Here is a 17,148-nt window from a genome sequence, read left to right on the forward strand (position 1 = left end):
GGTCGTTGTGCCTAAGTTCTCAGTACCAAAAAGTTGAGAATCACTATTCTAGTTACTAAGGAAAATGATTTAAAATTTGTAAATTGAGCACGGCTGGGCGTGGCTCAGCGGTTGAGTGTCGACCTGGGATCCAGGCAACCAGGGTTCTATTCCCGGTCAGGGCACATGCCCGGGTTGTGGGCTCGATCAATGACTCTCTCATCATTGATGTTTCTAGCTCTCTCTCTCCCTCTCCTTTCCTCTCTCTGAAATCAATAAAGATATATTTAAAAAAATAATAAAATTTGTAAATTGAAACCAAAAATAAATTTATTAACCATTAAAAGAAAAAACATTAACTACAAAGGTTCATTTCTAGAGCACTTCAATTAATCAAGTTTTTCTAAAACTTTAAACAATTTCTTGTGAAAATCCTAAAAAAATAACACTAAGATACCCATTATGTGTGCAGAACCTATGTGAATGCAAAACACCTGGGAGTTTTCTGGGACGTAACTTGTTTCTCCGTTATCACCTTGCCGTAACCCCCACCCCCGCAACGCCCAGGGAATTCTTACCCGCTCCTCTTTGGTGTACAGTTGGAAACACTGCGATAAAGTGCAAGTCTGAGGCTGATGATGACGCTCCCTCTGCAGACGGACACTCTCTGCATCAGGGATGTATTCATCTTCAGTGTTTACAAACAAGCTGCCATTGGGGGGCGAAGCACATATCAGAAAATACCTTGCAAAACTGACACGAAATACAATCACAGCTTTACAGTGTGGACGTAAGTAATTTTCCACGTTCCACAGTGTTCTTGGAACATTCTCTATCTATAAAGTTGTTTTCAAGAAGAAATCACTTGGAGTTGGTTTTTCTGGGACTGGCCTCGAGCTGCGCTAATTCATATATTCTTGTCCTTTGTAACTAAGGGCATGCATTTTGAATAACTTACTAGAGTTAATGGGCCTGTAATACAAATCAAAGTAATTGGACCTACAATGAATATATCTATATGTATATACACATACACATATATACACATACACGTACATACATACATACATATAAATATATAGCTTCTGTCTCATTAGCAGCAAACAACAGAATGTATAGGAGAGAAATAACAAATAATAATAAAGGATTAGCAACACATCAGACACTAAATAGCTAACGAGAAGAGAGATTTGGGTTTCAGCTAATTTGAAAGGTCAAAGTTGTACTTTTAAAATAATTAAAACAATGATTCTATAAACACTAAGTAAAAAATACTCACAAATCTTTTGTCTCCTTGTCCCATTCTACCACTAATTTCACGTGAGCAGTGCCACCTGGTCCACAAGATTTTAATGCCCTAGAGGACAGGGAAGAGGGATGGGAGGAGTACATGTTATTTTCTAAATAAATGATTTTACTTAAAAATGATAGTCCTATCTGAAATCTGAAATCACGTGATTTCTGAAAATCTTCATCACCACTCCCCATTAGAAAAAGTTTCTAGTGAGACCATTATAATAACCTCATATATAATAAGTAGGTTACAACTGGACTAAAAAAAAACCTTAAGTTAAAATGTCCAGTATAGAAATAGAGATTGGAAGAAATTTAGAATCCTCTTATAAGGCTATCCACAATCACTCTCAGATGTTCTTTATGACCTTTCCAACTTTTTGTCCAATTTCTCACCAACCCCAATAGAGACTGGACAACAGTCTCTCTGGGAACAAAGTCTGCTCCTGCGCCCCACCCCTCTCCCCATAATCCATGCCTGTCCTTGGGCTCTGTGCCAACCTGAACTTCTGCTAGGCCTGCTCCAGTTCCACCTCCTTCCTTCATAAAAGCCCACTGATTGTCTTGGCTCACTCCAATCTCCTGAGAAACTCAGGATTAAGAGTCAATATTACTCATCTAATTTTCTTATGCTTTGCAATGTTCTGAATGAAGCGTTATCTCATCTATTAACTCTCATCTCTAAAACCAAATAGTGACTGTGACCTGGCCGGTGTGGTTCAGCTGGTTGGAGCACTGTCTCACACACCAAAAGATGGAGGGTTCAATTCCTGGTCAGGGCACCTACCTAGGTTGTAGACGTTTTGGAATCCAGAAATGCAGGCACTACATTTGTTGAAAAAATCATTATAATAAACAGTTACGTGGCCCTAGCCGGTGTTGCTCAGCAGCTAATGTCGGCCTGAGGATCAAAGGGTCATGGGTTCGATTTCTGATCAAGGGAACGTACCTTGGTTGCAGGCTCGATCCCCAGCCCCCATAGGGGCGTGTGCAAGAGGCAACCAACCGATGCGTCTCACTTACATCAATGTTTCTCTCTCTCTCTCTCCTTCCCTCTCTCCCTCCAGTCTCTGAAAAATCAATGGAAAAAATATCCTCAGGTGAGGATTAACAACAACAAAAAAAACAGTAATGTGAGTTTTTATATTTATGTATCATGTATGAACAGTGCACATATATGCATAGATCTCTTATTTCAATACAGTGAAGTATTGTAATATTAGACGTGTGTAGAAAGCACAGGGGAAACACAGTGCAGTGAATAATTTGAACAGGGGGAAAGGATGGACAGTGTGAGAAAAGGCTCAGAGGAAAGATATTGTCAACACATGAAACTACTGTGTATCCAACACTCAGTACTCCGCCACTGCTGAAGGTTTAGGATGGTGGGAAAAGAGCAAGCAAGGCCTGACAGGAGGAGGGAAGTAGTCAGGGTTCAAATGGAAAGGTGTCATGTACTGTGGAACCTGCACTTTGTCTTTTTTTTTTTTTTTTTAATATATCTATATTGATTTCAGAGAGAGGAAAGGAGAGGGAGAGAGAGAGAGATAGAAACATCAATGATGAGAGAGTCATTGATCGAGCCCACAACCCGGGCATGTGCCCTGACCGGGAATCGAACCCCGATCGCCTGGATCCTAGGTCGACGTTCAAAGGTTGAGCCATGCCCAGCCGGGCTGCACTTTGTCTTTTAAAATACAGGCTACCATGCAAGGATTTCAAGGAGAGAAGTGGTATGACTAGAATTCTACTTTGGGAAACATCAATCTTGTTGAATATGAAAGTGTCACGTATCTGCAGTCCTGGATATATGGTAATTTGCCTTCTTAACATGAGTACTCCAGGCTTTTCTGATTTCAAAAAGGGTCCTAAAACATGTCATATCCTAATATGAATCAAAAGTAAAGTAAGTACTTAATTTCTAAATGAGCCTAAAGAACGTGCCACACTGTGTGGAAACCATGCCAGCCATCACTAGAAATCACACATGAGCACACGTGAAGGTCTAGAAGGTGATGTTTTTACCTTTCTACTGTTGGGTGGCACAGCGGCTGCTCTTCCTGGGGCAGCAAGTATGTAATTCCCACCACACTGACCACACGCAGACTGAACGGACACACCTGCATCACACGGTGAAGGAGAATTAGGCTGGATTTCTCCGCAAGGGCATCTGCTTCACAGTGCTGTTTCCAAACCAGGTTAGAGGGGAAGCAAACTTTTGCAAAATGCTCCTCCATAATGTTGTTAGGTTGTCAAGTCACTCTAATACACTTTAAATATGATTTACCAAATGCAATTTACACATCAAATATGTGTAATACAAGACAGGAAATATGTGGCTTTAGTGGAACGTTAACAACGTAAATTTCCAGTGGCTACCTTAACACCGAAATCCTACTTTTGAAAATATACAGAGAAATGTTCCACAAAGTCTCTCCAAGGCAATCATGTGCTAAACATTATTAGACAAATCTTAGAAAGGGAAACCTTGCAGTACCCAGATCACTACATAGAATGAGGCTAAGCCCTCAGTCTCGGAAATCTGGCCATAGCCAGTTCTACTGAACAGCTCTGCACCAGGGCTTCCCAACACTCCAGCTCGGTGTGTGTTCCCTAAGGCAGAGGCCTGCACTCCTACTTCCCTGAAACGCTGTTTCTTCACTGGTACGCATGCATGCTGGGCCAGAGTACCAGAGCACACACACCTGAATGCAAACTGTGGGCCTCAGGAAGTATTTCATCTTCTCCAAGATTTCCTTCTGCAGCAGGTCCCAGGCTATTGTCTTCTCCAAGTGCAGCACAAAGGGCAGTCCAAACCTAACATACAACATTTCAATCACCTTGAGTTAAGCAATTCCTTACTCATGACCTTCTTAAATGGAATCGCTATATAATTGGTTTTGGGATTGTTCTCAAAATAAAACAAACAGGAAATTTAATAGTAACTCTCGTAAGTGGATGAAAAAGTCAGAAGAGAAGCTGAGATTTCTAAAAGAAATGTAATAGCTCATGCACCAAAATGGCTTCTGGGGGAGCATGAATGCTAGGATATTAGGTAGCAAGAGGACAGGATCAATGGACATGAGGAGGAAAGACGGTGGGAGTGGACAGCATGGGGTTATTGCCAGAGGGCCAGACAAGACTGGAAGGTCCAGCAGGCAGGCAGCCAGGCCCTGATAGTCTGACAACAAGGGAGGCACTGGCAAGCAAGTGACTCTGAAAGTCAGGGCCTAGCCCCAGGGAGAAGCCATGTGGCCCCTGCCAGTGCTGGGCTGTCAGGTGTTGGAGAATCAAAGGCAGCGCCATGGTTCTCAGCTGAGGCTGCAGACTGACATCACCCAGGGAGCTTTAAACAAGGCTGCAGCCAAGGTGAAGAACCACTGGCCTGGCCTCCCTCGCCCCAAGCTCCAGCTATTCAGACCTACTTGTTGTGTGCCCTGAATGTGTCCAACTCACACACCCAGGTCTTTGTTCAGCCAGTTCCTTCAGCCTGGAAAGCACTGCCGGGCTTCTGGGCCAGGTCCTACTCTCCCATGTCCAGACCCAGGAGAGAGATCCTGCTACAGGAAGCACCCTGCCAGTGTGCTCCGTGCTCTCTGCACCACAGCACTAACACTGCCTTGCCTGACTGTTCCTCTGCCTCCAACGCACTGTGAGGTTATCTGGTGGAAAGAACTGTGACTTAGTTATCTCACTAGCCCAACCGCAATGCCTAGAAAATGGCAGATGCTGAGTGAATGAGTGAGGACCCAGATAAACCCTGACTCAGGCCAAAGCAGAGATGCTGACATCACCAAGAAAGCCAGCACCTAAAGAAAACTTCACTCACAGAGGCACTCAACAGTGAACCTAGCTGTTCACTGTTCACTGTTCACCTAAAACAACGGTGATGTGAAGTTACAAGCACATGTAAACCATCTGGCCACATTTTTCATGACAATGTCTTCTAAGAGACTAGCATCCCTTCCCTTTTGTCCCTTAAATATTCCACGCTCCTTCTAGGCTCAGTGTATTTGTACTCAAAGTCCCCTCTTCATGAGAGCCTGTTCCCCAGAGGCTCACACAGCTCACCACTTCCCTCACTAGGCTCAGGTGCCACCTCCTGGAGAAAGCCCTCCCTGACCTCCTGACCTCCCTCTCTAACGCTGTCTGCAGTGCCCCTAACCCCAGCACACTATCATCCCAGCCAGTTTTAAAATCTTCAAGTGGAAAGAACTGAAGGGAAATGTGCTACTCATTCATAGCCACTCCTAATGAGGGTGCTAGCTCCATAGGAAGCAGATCCTGTGTGTCTGCTGCTGTAGCCCAGTGTTTAGAACAGTGCCCAACACACTGTGAACACTGCAGTGCTTGTTAATGAGCATCATAAATATACAAATCAACACATTTTACATTTATGCTACTTACCATCTTTTAAAAAGGAACCTATTTCAAAGCAGCATTTTAAAAGGCTAATATAAACGCTACTCTGACAAATATTAGAAACACCAAGTCCCTTCCTCCCTAAACAGGTTCACATCCTGCTTGTTATGACTCAGGTGACATCACTACTGTGATAAGGCTACTTTAAAAGACAGTCTGAAACTCCTGCAGGTTCTTACAGAGGGAAAAAGACCTGAGAGATTCCAACTCCCAGCTTTCTGGCTTATGTGGCTGAATGAATAGTGGAACAACTGCAGACAGAAACACTGGAGGGCCAGGTGTGCAGGGAGAGAGAACGGAGTCAGTCTGGAACCTAAGATTGTGGTGTACATACCATCCAAGTATGTTTGTTAAGAATTTTTTTTAAAAAAGCTGTTAAGAAAGTGGCTAGGTGTAGATGTATAGGTCTGGAGCCGCTGGAGGAGCTTCAGCTGGAAATGGACACATGACAGGAGCCTTTAAAAATGACATGAGCTTGAAGAGCCTTTCTCACTCAGATTCTATCATCTTAATTTTATCTTCTCCCACCAATGCCTCAAATCAGGTCAACTTATACACATATTCTTTCTAAATATCAGAATGGAAAATTAACTACTAAAAGTAAGGATGTTTTAATCCCTCTTCTGAAAACATTAGACTTTTCAAGCCTCCGCAGTTGCTAGACAAGAAGCTGGTTGCACCTCTTTCCCTGTTGCCCCGTGCAGGCACGGTTGCACACGAGCAGGACAATCTTGTCGCTCCCTGCTCTCGTCGCAGGCAGCTCCACTTTCCCCTGCTTTGCTGCTGTGTGTGCAGAAGGCAGTCTAGGATGGTCCAGGCCAAATGTTAAGTGGTTCAGATTATTGTTCAAATGTATTCCTGAAATAAAATAAAAAACAACTTATTTCATCTCCTTAAAATTCTTTCATTCATTCATTACAAAGTAATTTACCCAATAGAGAAATTAAGAAGTTGTCATTATACAATTTAAACTGCAACTGAAGGAAGGAACAAATGATCTACTTTTGGATGACTCATGGAGCCAATCAGATAATTTCTTCAGCATCATTATTTAAACTGGCCTTACCTGTCAGAAATTAAAAATTAAACCAACAGGTCCAGTGTGAGAAGGGCAAGCCTACAGAGATGATTCACCAGGACAAATGTAACGTGTGGCCATACAATCAGCAACCAGATAAACTTTTTAAAAAATAAAAATAAAGGTTAATACAAGTGAAACCATCTTCAGTATGCCATTGCCATTTCTTCTCCCTGATTTAAGAGCTAGGCTTATAAGAAACTACATTTTTCCTGGCCGGGTGGCTCAGCTAACTGGAGCATCGTTCTGTACACCAAAAGGCTGTGCGTTCAATCCCTGGTTGGGACATGTACAAGAGGCAACCAATCGATTGCTCTCTCACATCAGTGTTTCTCTCTCTCTCTCTCTCTCTCTCTCTCTCTCATATTGATGTCTCTTTCCCTCTCACATAGATGGTTCTCTCTCTCTCTCCCCCCCTCCCTCTCTTCCTTTCTTTAAAAATTAAAAAAATCCTCAGGTAAGGATTAAAAATGATGAATACATAGTTAACACCAAAATAAATTCTAGATAAATTAACATTTTACAATAAAGAACACAGAAACTAGAAATAAGGAAACACTGAATTTTCATCAAGCTATTAGAGGAAAGAAAACTTTTCAAGGTAGAACACCATGAAGAAATCACAAAAGAGCAGATTTCAGTTCCTAACCATTTTAAACTTTGGTATGAGAAAATAAAAATAACAGAAGTCTGAGACAACGAATGGCCTAATTTCCCACGCCCTCAGCAGAAGCAAGCTGGGAAAACCTGTTCTGCTAAAAGTGATCAGGATTCCTAGTGAGATGAGGGGATACCCATCAACTGCAGAGAGGTCAGCTCCGCATTCAAAGTGCAGGCCCAGTTACCACCAGCTGTGTGACCCCTCACCTATCTCCTCCCTCATTTGTAAACTGGGGAAAGTAGTAGCCTCATACACACTGAACCAAATAGTATAAGGCCTTTACAACAAAGGCTAACACATACTCACAAAGTGGTATATTCTTCCAATAAAGGCACTCTCTGGCTAGAATATGAGAGCCTTGGGCCTCAATACAATTCACTTACAAATAGAAACTTAGTGTTAACCCTGAGTAGTTGGGGTGTGAATGGGGACTGGGGTAATTTTCAGTTGAACAAACACTAATTGGGTTCTTGCTGTGTATTAGGAACTATATTCAACTGCTGGGTACAGAAAGGTGAGACAAAATGTAGTCCCAACTGCAGAGAATTCACAGTATGGTGGGACAGACACAGGAGAAAACAGATAATCTCCACACAACATTCTAGTCCAGAGATTAGCAGAAGCTACAGCTGAAGCATGGAAGGGCAGGAATGAGTCTGCAGGAAGGAATTGGGGAAATGAGGAAACACTTCTGGACAACGTGATTTGGGTATTTTTACTGTGATGCAATTAAAATTAGAAGGCAATTTAAATACACAAATGCACATACATGAGAACATAACAACTGGAAAACAAACAAGAGCACTCCTGGGTCAAATAATAATGAAAACTGAAATAACAGACTGTCTTAGAAAATGATGTTAACAGGAGTAGACCAGAGAAAACTGAATCCAAAGCTAAGAGTGGGGAAAAGACCAACTCAGTACATACAGTTACCAAAAGGGTCAAAAACTAGAGGCACCAGAGACCTCTAGAAGTAGGAAGTAAAAGAAAAAAGGTTCTAAAAGAAGGACTTTTGACAAGGGCACCAAGACCATCCAAGGAGGAAAGAATAGTCTCTTCAACAAACGGTGCTGAGATAACTTGATATTTACATGCAAAAGGAAGTAACTGGGCCCCTACCTCACACCATACACAAATATTAACTCAAAATGGATCAAAGACATAAATGTAAGAGCTAAAACTATAAAAATTCTAGAAGCAAACACAAGGACTTAGTAAATCTTCATGGACTTGAATTTGGCAATGGGACAACAAAAGCACAAGCAACAACAAAATAAATCAGACTTCACCAAAATTAAGGACTTTTATGCATCAAAAGATACTATCCATTCAGAACACCTGAAATCTAGCTGAACAGAAGTCCTAGAAGTAAGGATGTAAAAAAGAATCCACAATGAGACTGGTAGGAGGGCCTGAGACACAGAACAGGCTGGTCTTAAGCCCACATGTAGTGGTTAAAAACCGGGAGGTATATCCTGGCTGCAGATCTCTAAGGAGCAAGGGGTCAGCCAGGGTTTCAGTGCTGGGAAGAGAAGTTCCCATAACTTCAGGCTGTAGAAACGAGAGTGTGGCTAAGTGAAAAGGAGGGCTGCTGGAGTCCCAGGCATTCCTATTAAAGGGCCCCTGCACAGATGTAATCAGACTCATTCACTCTGAGCTTCAGAGTTGGGACAGCAGCTCGAAAAGCACCAGGGACAATGGGAAGGTACTGAAGTGTGTGACATCGGGGCAAGAGCTGGAGGGGCAGCTTTCTCCCAGAAAGAAGGGCTGGCAGAGGCCACTGAGCACCATATTTGAGTCTTCATCAACTTGACTAACACTGTTCACGCCAACCTGGTGATTCCCTGAAACCCCACACTACCCAACTTTAGGGCCCACCAGAGCCGCTTTCAGTGGCTTTTCCATACAAACGGCCTCTCTTGGCTCATGGTCAGACTTTCCTAAAATCTCTCAAACAAGCAGCATCTGGCCTCAGAATGCCCTATACCTCTCACTAAGCGACCCCTGGCCTGGCATTCACAGCAGTTGGCCTTGGTTCATAGCTTGGCCTTTCCTGAGCACCTCCAAGCCCAGTACAAGTAGCAGCCACCTGCAGATCACTCTGTAGCTCATATAGGGTGGCCCCGGACAGGGCACAGGTTGTGGCTCACCTTACACCTCCCAGGAAGCCCCAGAGACAATGCACCCAGCTTCAGACCATGCTGGATTGCAACCCGACCAACCTTCATGAGCAACCCACTCAAGCAGCAGACTCAGCTGGCACCAAAGCCCCACTGAAGCAAGTCCTGCTCCATGGGGTTGGCCCCTGCACAGCAGCTCCTTTGCTGTAGTCTGAGCCAGTCCTGACAGCTTATAGACCTGGGGATCAATCCCTTCCAGAGATGTGCCAACAGCAATCAAGACTCAACTACTACAGGAGGGTGCACACAGCCAAAACAGAGGAAGCACCTGACACAACCAGCTCAGGTGACTGGGGAGGCTGTGCCACTGGGCCCTACAGAAGGCCTCCTACATAAGGCGACTCTACTAAGTCCAGGACATGTAGCAGCTCTACCTAATACACAGAAACAAACACAGGGAAGCAACCAAAATGAGGAGACAAAGAAACAGGTCCCAAATGAAAAAAGAGGAGAACTCTCCAGGAAAAAAGCTAAATGAAATGGTGGTAAGCAAACTACCAGATACTGAGTTCAAAGCAATGGTTATAAGGATGTTCAAGGAACTTAGTGAGAACTTCAAAAGCATAAAAAAGGACATGGAAACCATAAAAAAAAAAAAAACTGTCAGAAATGAAGGCTACACTAAGTGAAATGAAAAATAAGTTACATGGAATCAACGGCAGAGTAAATGAAGCAGAGAATCAAATCAGCGATTTGGAAGATTAAGGAGGCAAAAAACAATCAAAACAGCAAAAAAAAAAAAAAGAATCCAAAAAAACGATAATAGTGTAAGAAGCCTCTGGGACTTCAAGTGTACCGCCATCATGGGGATGCTGAAAGAAGAAGAGAGGGAGCAAGAAATTGAAAACCTATTTCAAAAAAGAATGACAAAAAACTTCCCTAACCTGGTGAAGGAAATAGACTTACAAGTTCAGGAAGCACAAGAGTCCTCCAAACAAGAGGAACCCAAAGAGGCCCACACCAAGACACATCATAATTAAAATGCCAAAGGTTAAAGACAAAGAGAGAATCTTAAAAGCAGCAAGAGAAAAGCAGTTAGTTACCTACAACGGAGTGCCCATAACACAGAGCTGATTTCTCAATAGAAATTTTGCAGGCTAGAAGGGAGTGACAAGAAATATTCAAAGTGATGAAAAGCAAGGGCTATCAGCCAAGATTACTCTACCCAGCAAAGCTGTCATTTAGAATCAAAGGTCAGATACAGAGCTTCCCAGACAAGAAAAGCTAACGGAGTTCACCATGCCCAAACCAGTACTACATGAAACGTTGCAAAGTCCTCTTTAGAGGAAGAAGAAAGATCAAATATATGAATAATAAAATGGCAATAAATACATGTCTATCAATAATTACTTTAAATGCAAATGGATTAAGTGCTCCAATCAAAAGACATACATTGACTGAATGGTTAACAAAACAAGATCCTTACATATGCTGTCTAAAAGGGACATTTCAGATCAAAAAACACACGAATTGAAAATGGTAAAAAACAAACAAAAGAGCTGGGGTAGCAATACTTATACCAGACAAAACAGACTTTAAAACAAAGGCTATAACAAGAGACAAAGAAGGACCTAGCAATTCCACTTCTGAGTATTTATCTGAAGAAATCCAAAAGACTAAGTCAAAAAGAAATATGCATCCCTATGTTCACTGCAGAATTATTTACAATAGCCAAGATATGGCAGCAACCTAAGTGTCCATAAGCAAGTAGACGAATGGATAAAGAGGTGGTACAGTCCTGGCCTGTGTGGCTGATTAGAGCATCAGTCCACACACCAAAGGGTCATGGGTTTGATTCCCAGTCATGGGCACATACATGGGTTGCAGGTTCAATCCCCAGCCCCGTTGGGGTGCGTGCAGGAAGCAACCAATCGATGTGTCTCTCTCACATCGATGTTTCTTTCGCTCTCTCCCCACCTCCCTTCCACTCTCTAAAAATCAACGGAAAAAAATATCCTCGGGTGAGGACAAAAAAAAAAAAGAGGCAGTACACATGGAATGTAATTCAGCCATAAAAAAAGAATGAAACCTTGCCATCTGCAACAACATGAATGGACCTAGAGGATACTATGGTAAGTGAAATAAGTCAGACAGAGAAAATGCCAGATAATTTCACTTATATATGGAATTTAAAAAACAAAAACAAACATGCAGAACAGGAAGACTCATAAATATGGAGAACATTTTGATGGCTGGTAGATGAGAGAGGTGTTGGGGCGAGGGGATGGGTGAAAAAGATGAAGAGATTTACAGATATAGTTGGTAGTTACGAAATAGTCATGGGGATATAAAGTACAGCACAGGAATACAGTCAACAATATTGTAAGAACTATATATGGTGTCAGATGGGTACTAGATTTCTTGAGGTGATCACTTCATGAGTTATACAATGTCTAATCACGGCATCGTACACCTGAAACTAATATAACATTGTACAGCAACTGTAAATTTAAAATAATTTTTTTTTAAAAAAAGAAAAGACACTATAAAAAAAGTAAAAAGCCCACAGAATGGGAGAAAATACCTGCAATCATATATCTGATAAGGGTGTTGTATTCAACATATATAAAGAACTCTTAAAACTCAACAACGAAAAGATAACCCAATTTAAAATAGAGAAAGGACTTGAATAGACATTTCTCTAAAGAAGATATATAAATGGCCAACAACCACATGAAAAGATGATCAGTATCATATATCATTAGGAAAATGCAAATAAAAACCGCAATGAGATACCGCCTCACACCCACTAGGATAGTCATAATCAAAAAACAGGAAACAAAAATGTTGGCAAGAACAGGGAGAAACTGTAACCCTCATATATTATTGGTATAAATAAAAATAATGCAGCTGCTGTGAGAATTACCATACAACCTCCATTTCCACTCCTAGGTATATACTCCAAAAGAAATGAAAACAGGTTATTAAAACAAATATTTATACATGAATGGTCACAGCAGCACTACTTCATAATGGCCAAAAGGTAGAAACAACCCAAATGCCTATCAACGGATAAATGGACAAAATGTGGTATATACATAAAATGGAATAACATTCAGCCATAAAAGAGGAAAGAAGGACTGAAGGGCTGATACACACTGCAACATGGATGAGCCTTGAAACATAACTCTAAGTCACAAAAGGCCACATGCTATATAACTCCATGTCTAGATGAGGGAAATGTATAGAGATAGAAAGTGATTGCTTAGGACTGGGGCAGGAGGGATGGGTGGTGGGGGGACAGGGGTTCTTGAGGAGACAAAGGGGAAGCTAATGAGATAGAAGATGGGGAAATAAATTCTCAGCAAATAGAGAAAGTTAAAAGCATGCGACATGTTTGTGTCAGATTTCTTAAAACAAGTATCAAGAAAATGTTTCTACATTAAAGATTTTAGAATTTGGAAACTGAGCATCAGAACTGGTAAGCAAAATAGGAAAAAAATTTTTATAGCACTGAATAAATAAATTGAGTGTTGTCATAAGATGCCAAAGAAGTCACTTAAGGGAGAAATGTTAGGAATTAAGGAAATATCCTTGCCTAAAGCATTAAGAACTGCCCTCTTCCAGGAAAATATGTTACCAAAAATTTATACCATTATAAAAAAATGTGTTATGCGTATTTTACCACAATTTAAAAAATTATGCCATCATATAACAGACATCTAACAGGGCAGACAGTGGTTGACCCACAAACCTATTATGTGGCATTATGGAAAGAGATACTCATTTACCTCTCTGACTGAGAATTCCTTCAGGCCTGAATATTTCTGGAGTCTCAAAGGCAAAAATGCAGTCGCTTTCGTGGACTGTTTCCAGGTCGTCTGTGTCACAAAAGGAACGGTGGAACCCATCATAGTACATTTCTGTTAATACAATCTAAAAATGGGGAAAATGTCAATAGCTAGATAAGCAGGAAGCCAACATGAATGGGTCTTCTAATTCTCCATGAGCTTCCCCAGACCACCAGGACCTAACCTGTGAGGTCTCTGCCATGTCACAGGGCCCGTACTATTTGCCTTTAATAAGGGAATCTTGGAAGCACAACATTCTCTGTAACTGAAGAGCAGTATACTCTGTTCTCAGAATGTTATGGCACTAAATCCAGAGCTCCTCTGAGCTCTGGTGGAGAAGAGGCCCAGGAGATCAGAGTGTATCCCCTTGTTTCACAGGGGAAGAAACTGAAGAGAAGGGAGAGTGACGTGCCTGAGGCTATTCAACTATTCGCTCTCATGGCAAGGTCAGAGTCCACATCTGACTCCAAGACTAACTCCTACATCATTAAATTTTCTTTCCAGGTTAAAAAATCTCAAATAACCATCAATATTTGTATTAGGAAAAACTGAAATCAACTCAAATGTCCAACAACAGGAACTAGTTAAATATAGTAGAGCCCTACTGGAATTATAAAGCTATTACAAAGAATGAGCTACAAATATTTGCACTAACATGGAAAAATCTCCTAAATAAATAAGAAGCGAGGTAAAGAACAATGTGAGTTCATTTTTATAAAATAATAAATGTAGTATATGCACAGGAAAAAACAGGAATGAATCTACAGCATAATATTAAAGTTAGTAACCCCTAGTTCTAATAAGATACTTAATATGAGATACTTTCTAGGTTTTGTTTCTGAAATGGTTGAGTATTACACAGTAAAAGAAAAAAAAGATGGGTAAAAACAATGGAGACATTTAGAGACTTGGTTACATGCTCAGCAGCATTGTCTAGTGAAAGAGCGCTGGGATGGGCTGAGGAGGTTCCAGTCCCGGCCTGCCACCAACCAGCCCTGTGACTTGAACAAGTCACATGGTTTCTCTGGGCTCCTTCAAATGAGGGGTTTGGACTGGACCCCTAAGGTTCCCTTTACTAACACAAACATAATACAGGTCTACGAGGCGAAAGGATTGGTGGCATAGTCCACAAAAGTCCAAGGAAAATAGTCCTGACACATTTTCTGTCTAATGATTTTAATGACCACACTGTTTTTCTGCAGGTGAACATGCAAACATAATTCACTCTCTCTAGCAGGTTCAGGTCAAAACAAACTTGTAATTATATCACTCATTCAAACTGCATGCAAAAAGAGCCAGACAGTCGGAGAGCTTTAGGGAGAAAACCGATTTGCCCTGGGCACACGCCTACACCTCCCTCCGTCTCTCCCCTCACCCTGAAAGGACAAAGACGCATCAATGAGCTCTCAAGAGTATGGACAAATGCGGACACTTCATGAACGTGCCAGTCCTGGGGCTATGGAAAGGTGCGACATCTGCTTCTGAGGGCAACACCACTAGTGGCATTTGTTTTACCACAGTAACCTCCCAAATGAGGCCGTCTGCAGCCCGAGTACATAACACCTTTACTATGCAAGTATGGCAGCTTCCAGAAGCGATCTGGGGAGAAGCTACTTGGTCACTGAATCATCTTTCCTTAGTAACTCCTGAGGAGGAACCTTTTTCCAAATAAAATCATAATGGCGAACTGGGTAAAGAATGTATGCAAAAATATGTCAAGTCACAAACAGGCTAATTTGGGGCCAATTTAAATACCAAATATTTACCCAAAAAAGAAAGGGAGCTGGGCACACAACTTCCTTTCTCTTATCTAAACAAGGTAAGAGACTGGTCCAGCTTCAACCAGAGAACAAAAGAACTGAGCATCTAGGTGCAGAACTAGCCAGATGCCCGTTCTAATCACCATGATGCGAAGGGGTTTTCAAGGGCCACTGCTCAGGTTCTCTAAGCCTCTGACTTCAAATACCTCGGGGACGCTCTTCCCACATAAACCTCAATAAGGATGACTTAAGGGGGTTAAGCAACTGGTCTGACACTTCTATCTAACTACACTTGGCAGAGCACTGTTAAAAAATTCCAGGAGAACAGAAAGCCACCCTTGTGTGGCTCCTTGAATAATCAGCGTTCACAGTCATACTACCTGATCAGTGGGGATCTTTGTTTCCACAGACACTGCTTCCCGAAGTCTGGCGACAGTCCCAGACAGAGGCACAGCCACGCCAATCCTCATGCAGTGAGAACACTTTCCTTGATACACTACAGTGACATAGAGAGGCCTGTACAGATCAAAGTCAGATCTTATTAGCTGCTTATTTCAACTAAAGTATAGAAGCAAGACAAACCTGACTGGAAATCAATGTAAAACTGAAGCTAACCCACACCTCTATTTAGAAGCCAAACAGAAAAACTCACTTGGGCCTAAGTAAAACTATCAAACAATCATCAAAACATCTCTGGAAAAGGTAAGCTTCAAAAAACAAAAATGTAACATATCAATACTTGGTTCTGTGCTTTGTATTTTCCTTAAAACAGTGTAACTCCTGGAAATTCTGAGAAAAGTTTCAAATAAAGCAATTAACTAAAAGTGCAATATGAGGCCTCTAGAGAATCTAGGAGGCACTCAGCAGCCTTTCCCCGCCCCCAGGCTGTGGACAGGTGACCAACTGAACAGGTATACCTGTCCCACGCACCTCGCAAGCTCAGGCAGACATGTGTAAATTTCTGTAAGGTTTTAACAATGCCTGTATTCAACTTATCACTAACCCCATTACTTGTCTAAATAAAGTAAGAAGACCTATTAAGAGTCTACAGAGAAAAAGGAACACAAAGGAATGTACCACCTTAATTTTACTAAATCTGCTCTTACCTTGTGTGGGGTAGAGGAATTGGCAAAGAAATGCAGAGGAAAGGGTCAAAAGTGTTGCTCTGCTTCTGACAATGAGGACATGTCAAAGAAGATCTTCAAAAACAAAAATGTAAGACACCCATAATAAGATCACCTACAATTACATAAGCAAACAACATAAAGGGAAATTTAATTGGCTCATACCTGTACTGGGCTTGAAAAAGTTCTTGTACAAAAGTGCTACAGACAGGAAAAGATGGTCCCTCAGGCATCATATCAGTCTCTGATGGTGGCTTAAAAGAAGAAAGTACAATTTTACAGACTAGAAAAAAGTACCAATTATTGACTGAAGATGACCGTGAAAGTGTCACAAATGTCCTTGACTTTTACAAGCTATGCATCAGGTTCAGATGTTTAATTAAAAGGTATCTGCTAAAGGAACCAGAACATAGCAGCCAGGACGTGGGTCACAGAACTCATCTCCTCACAGGCTATCCCACACATCCCAGTCTCTCCACCCCATCCAGACAGTTCCTCCCCGGGACACTCCAATCCCCCTCCAACTCTCGAAGTCCCGTGCGAGCCTCTTCCAGGAAATGATGCCAACCACTGGTTCCTCCCATGCCTAAATTCCCTAGCACCTATTAGCTGCTAATTTTGGTGCCTAATCACTCTACTTCATATTTCACTTAACCTTCCATGTCCCTCCACCTAACAGTTAGTTACTGAGTACCTGCTACTACGTACAGAGAGCACTGTAGAGGGCTTTAGAGTACAAAGTGTCTGACTTTGAGTTCATCTCAACTTAGTGGGAGAGAGTCAGCCACAAGCATAGAGTCAGTCATATGACAGTACAGAGTTCAGGCACAAAAGGACCTTAAATTGAAATAACAACT

At 41.8% G+C, this 17,148-nt stretch overlaps 1 protein-coding gene across 1 annotated transcript in view; it reads right to left on the minus strand.

Annotated features, from left to right (window-relative positions):
• Positions 1–17,148, minus strand: part of USP31 (ubiquitin specific peptidase 31) — a 60,465-nt gene that overhangs the window by 18,473 nt on the left and 24,844 nt on the right. Inside the window, exons 3-11 of the mRNA XM_016222698.2 lie at positions 16,457–16,545; positions 16,274–16,366; positions 15,548–15,683; positions 13,348–13,492; positions 6,375–6,552; positions 3,978–4,089; positions 3,298–3,392; positions 1,259–1,336; positions 558–687 (exon numbers count right to left, since the gene is read on the minus strand). Of these exons, the coding sequence (XP_016078184.2) occupies positions 558–687; positions 1,259–1,336; positions 3,298–3,392; positions 3,978–4,089; positions 6,375–6,552; positions 13,348–13,492; positions 15,548–15,683; positions 16,274–16,366; positions 16,457–16,545 (1,056 nt within the window). The remainder of the gene's footprint in view (positions 1–557; positions 688–1,258; positions 1,337–3,297; positions 3,393–3,977; positions 4,090–6,374; positions 6,553–13,347; positions 13,493–15,547; positions 15,684–16,273; positions 16,367–16,456; positions 16,546–17,148) is intronic.

Source organism: Miniopterus natalensis, chromosome 3, assembly GCF_054644295.1.
Source record: "Miniopterus natalensis isolate mMinNat1 chromosome 3, mMinNat1.hap1, whole genome shotgun sequence".
In the NCBI taxonomy this organism is placed as follows: domain Eukaryota; kingdom Metazoa; phylum Chordata; class Mammalia; order Chiroptera; family Miniopteridae; genus Miniopterus; species Miniopterus natalensis.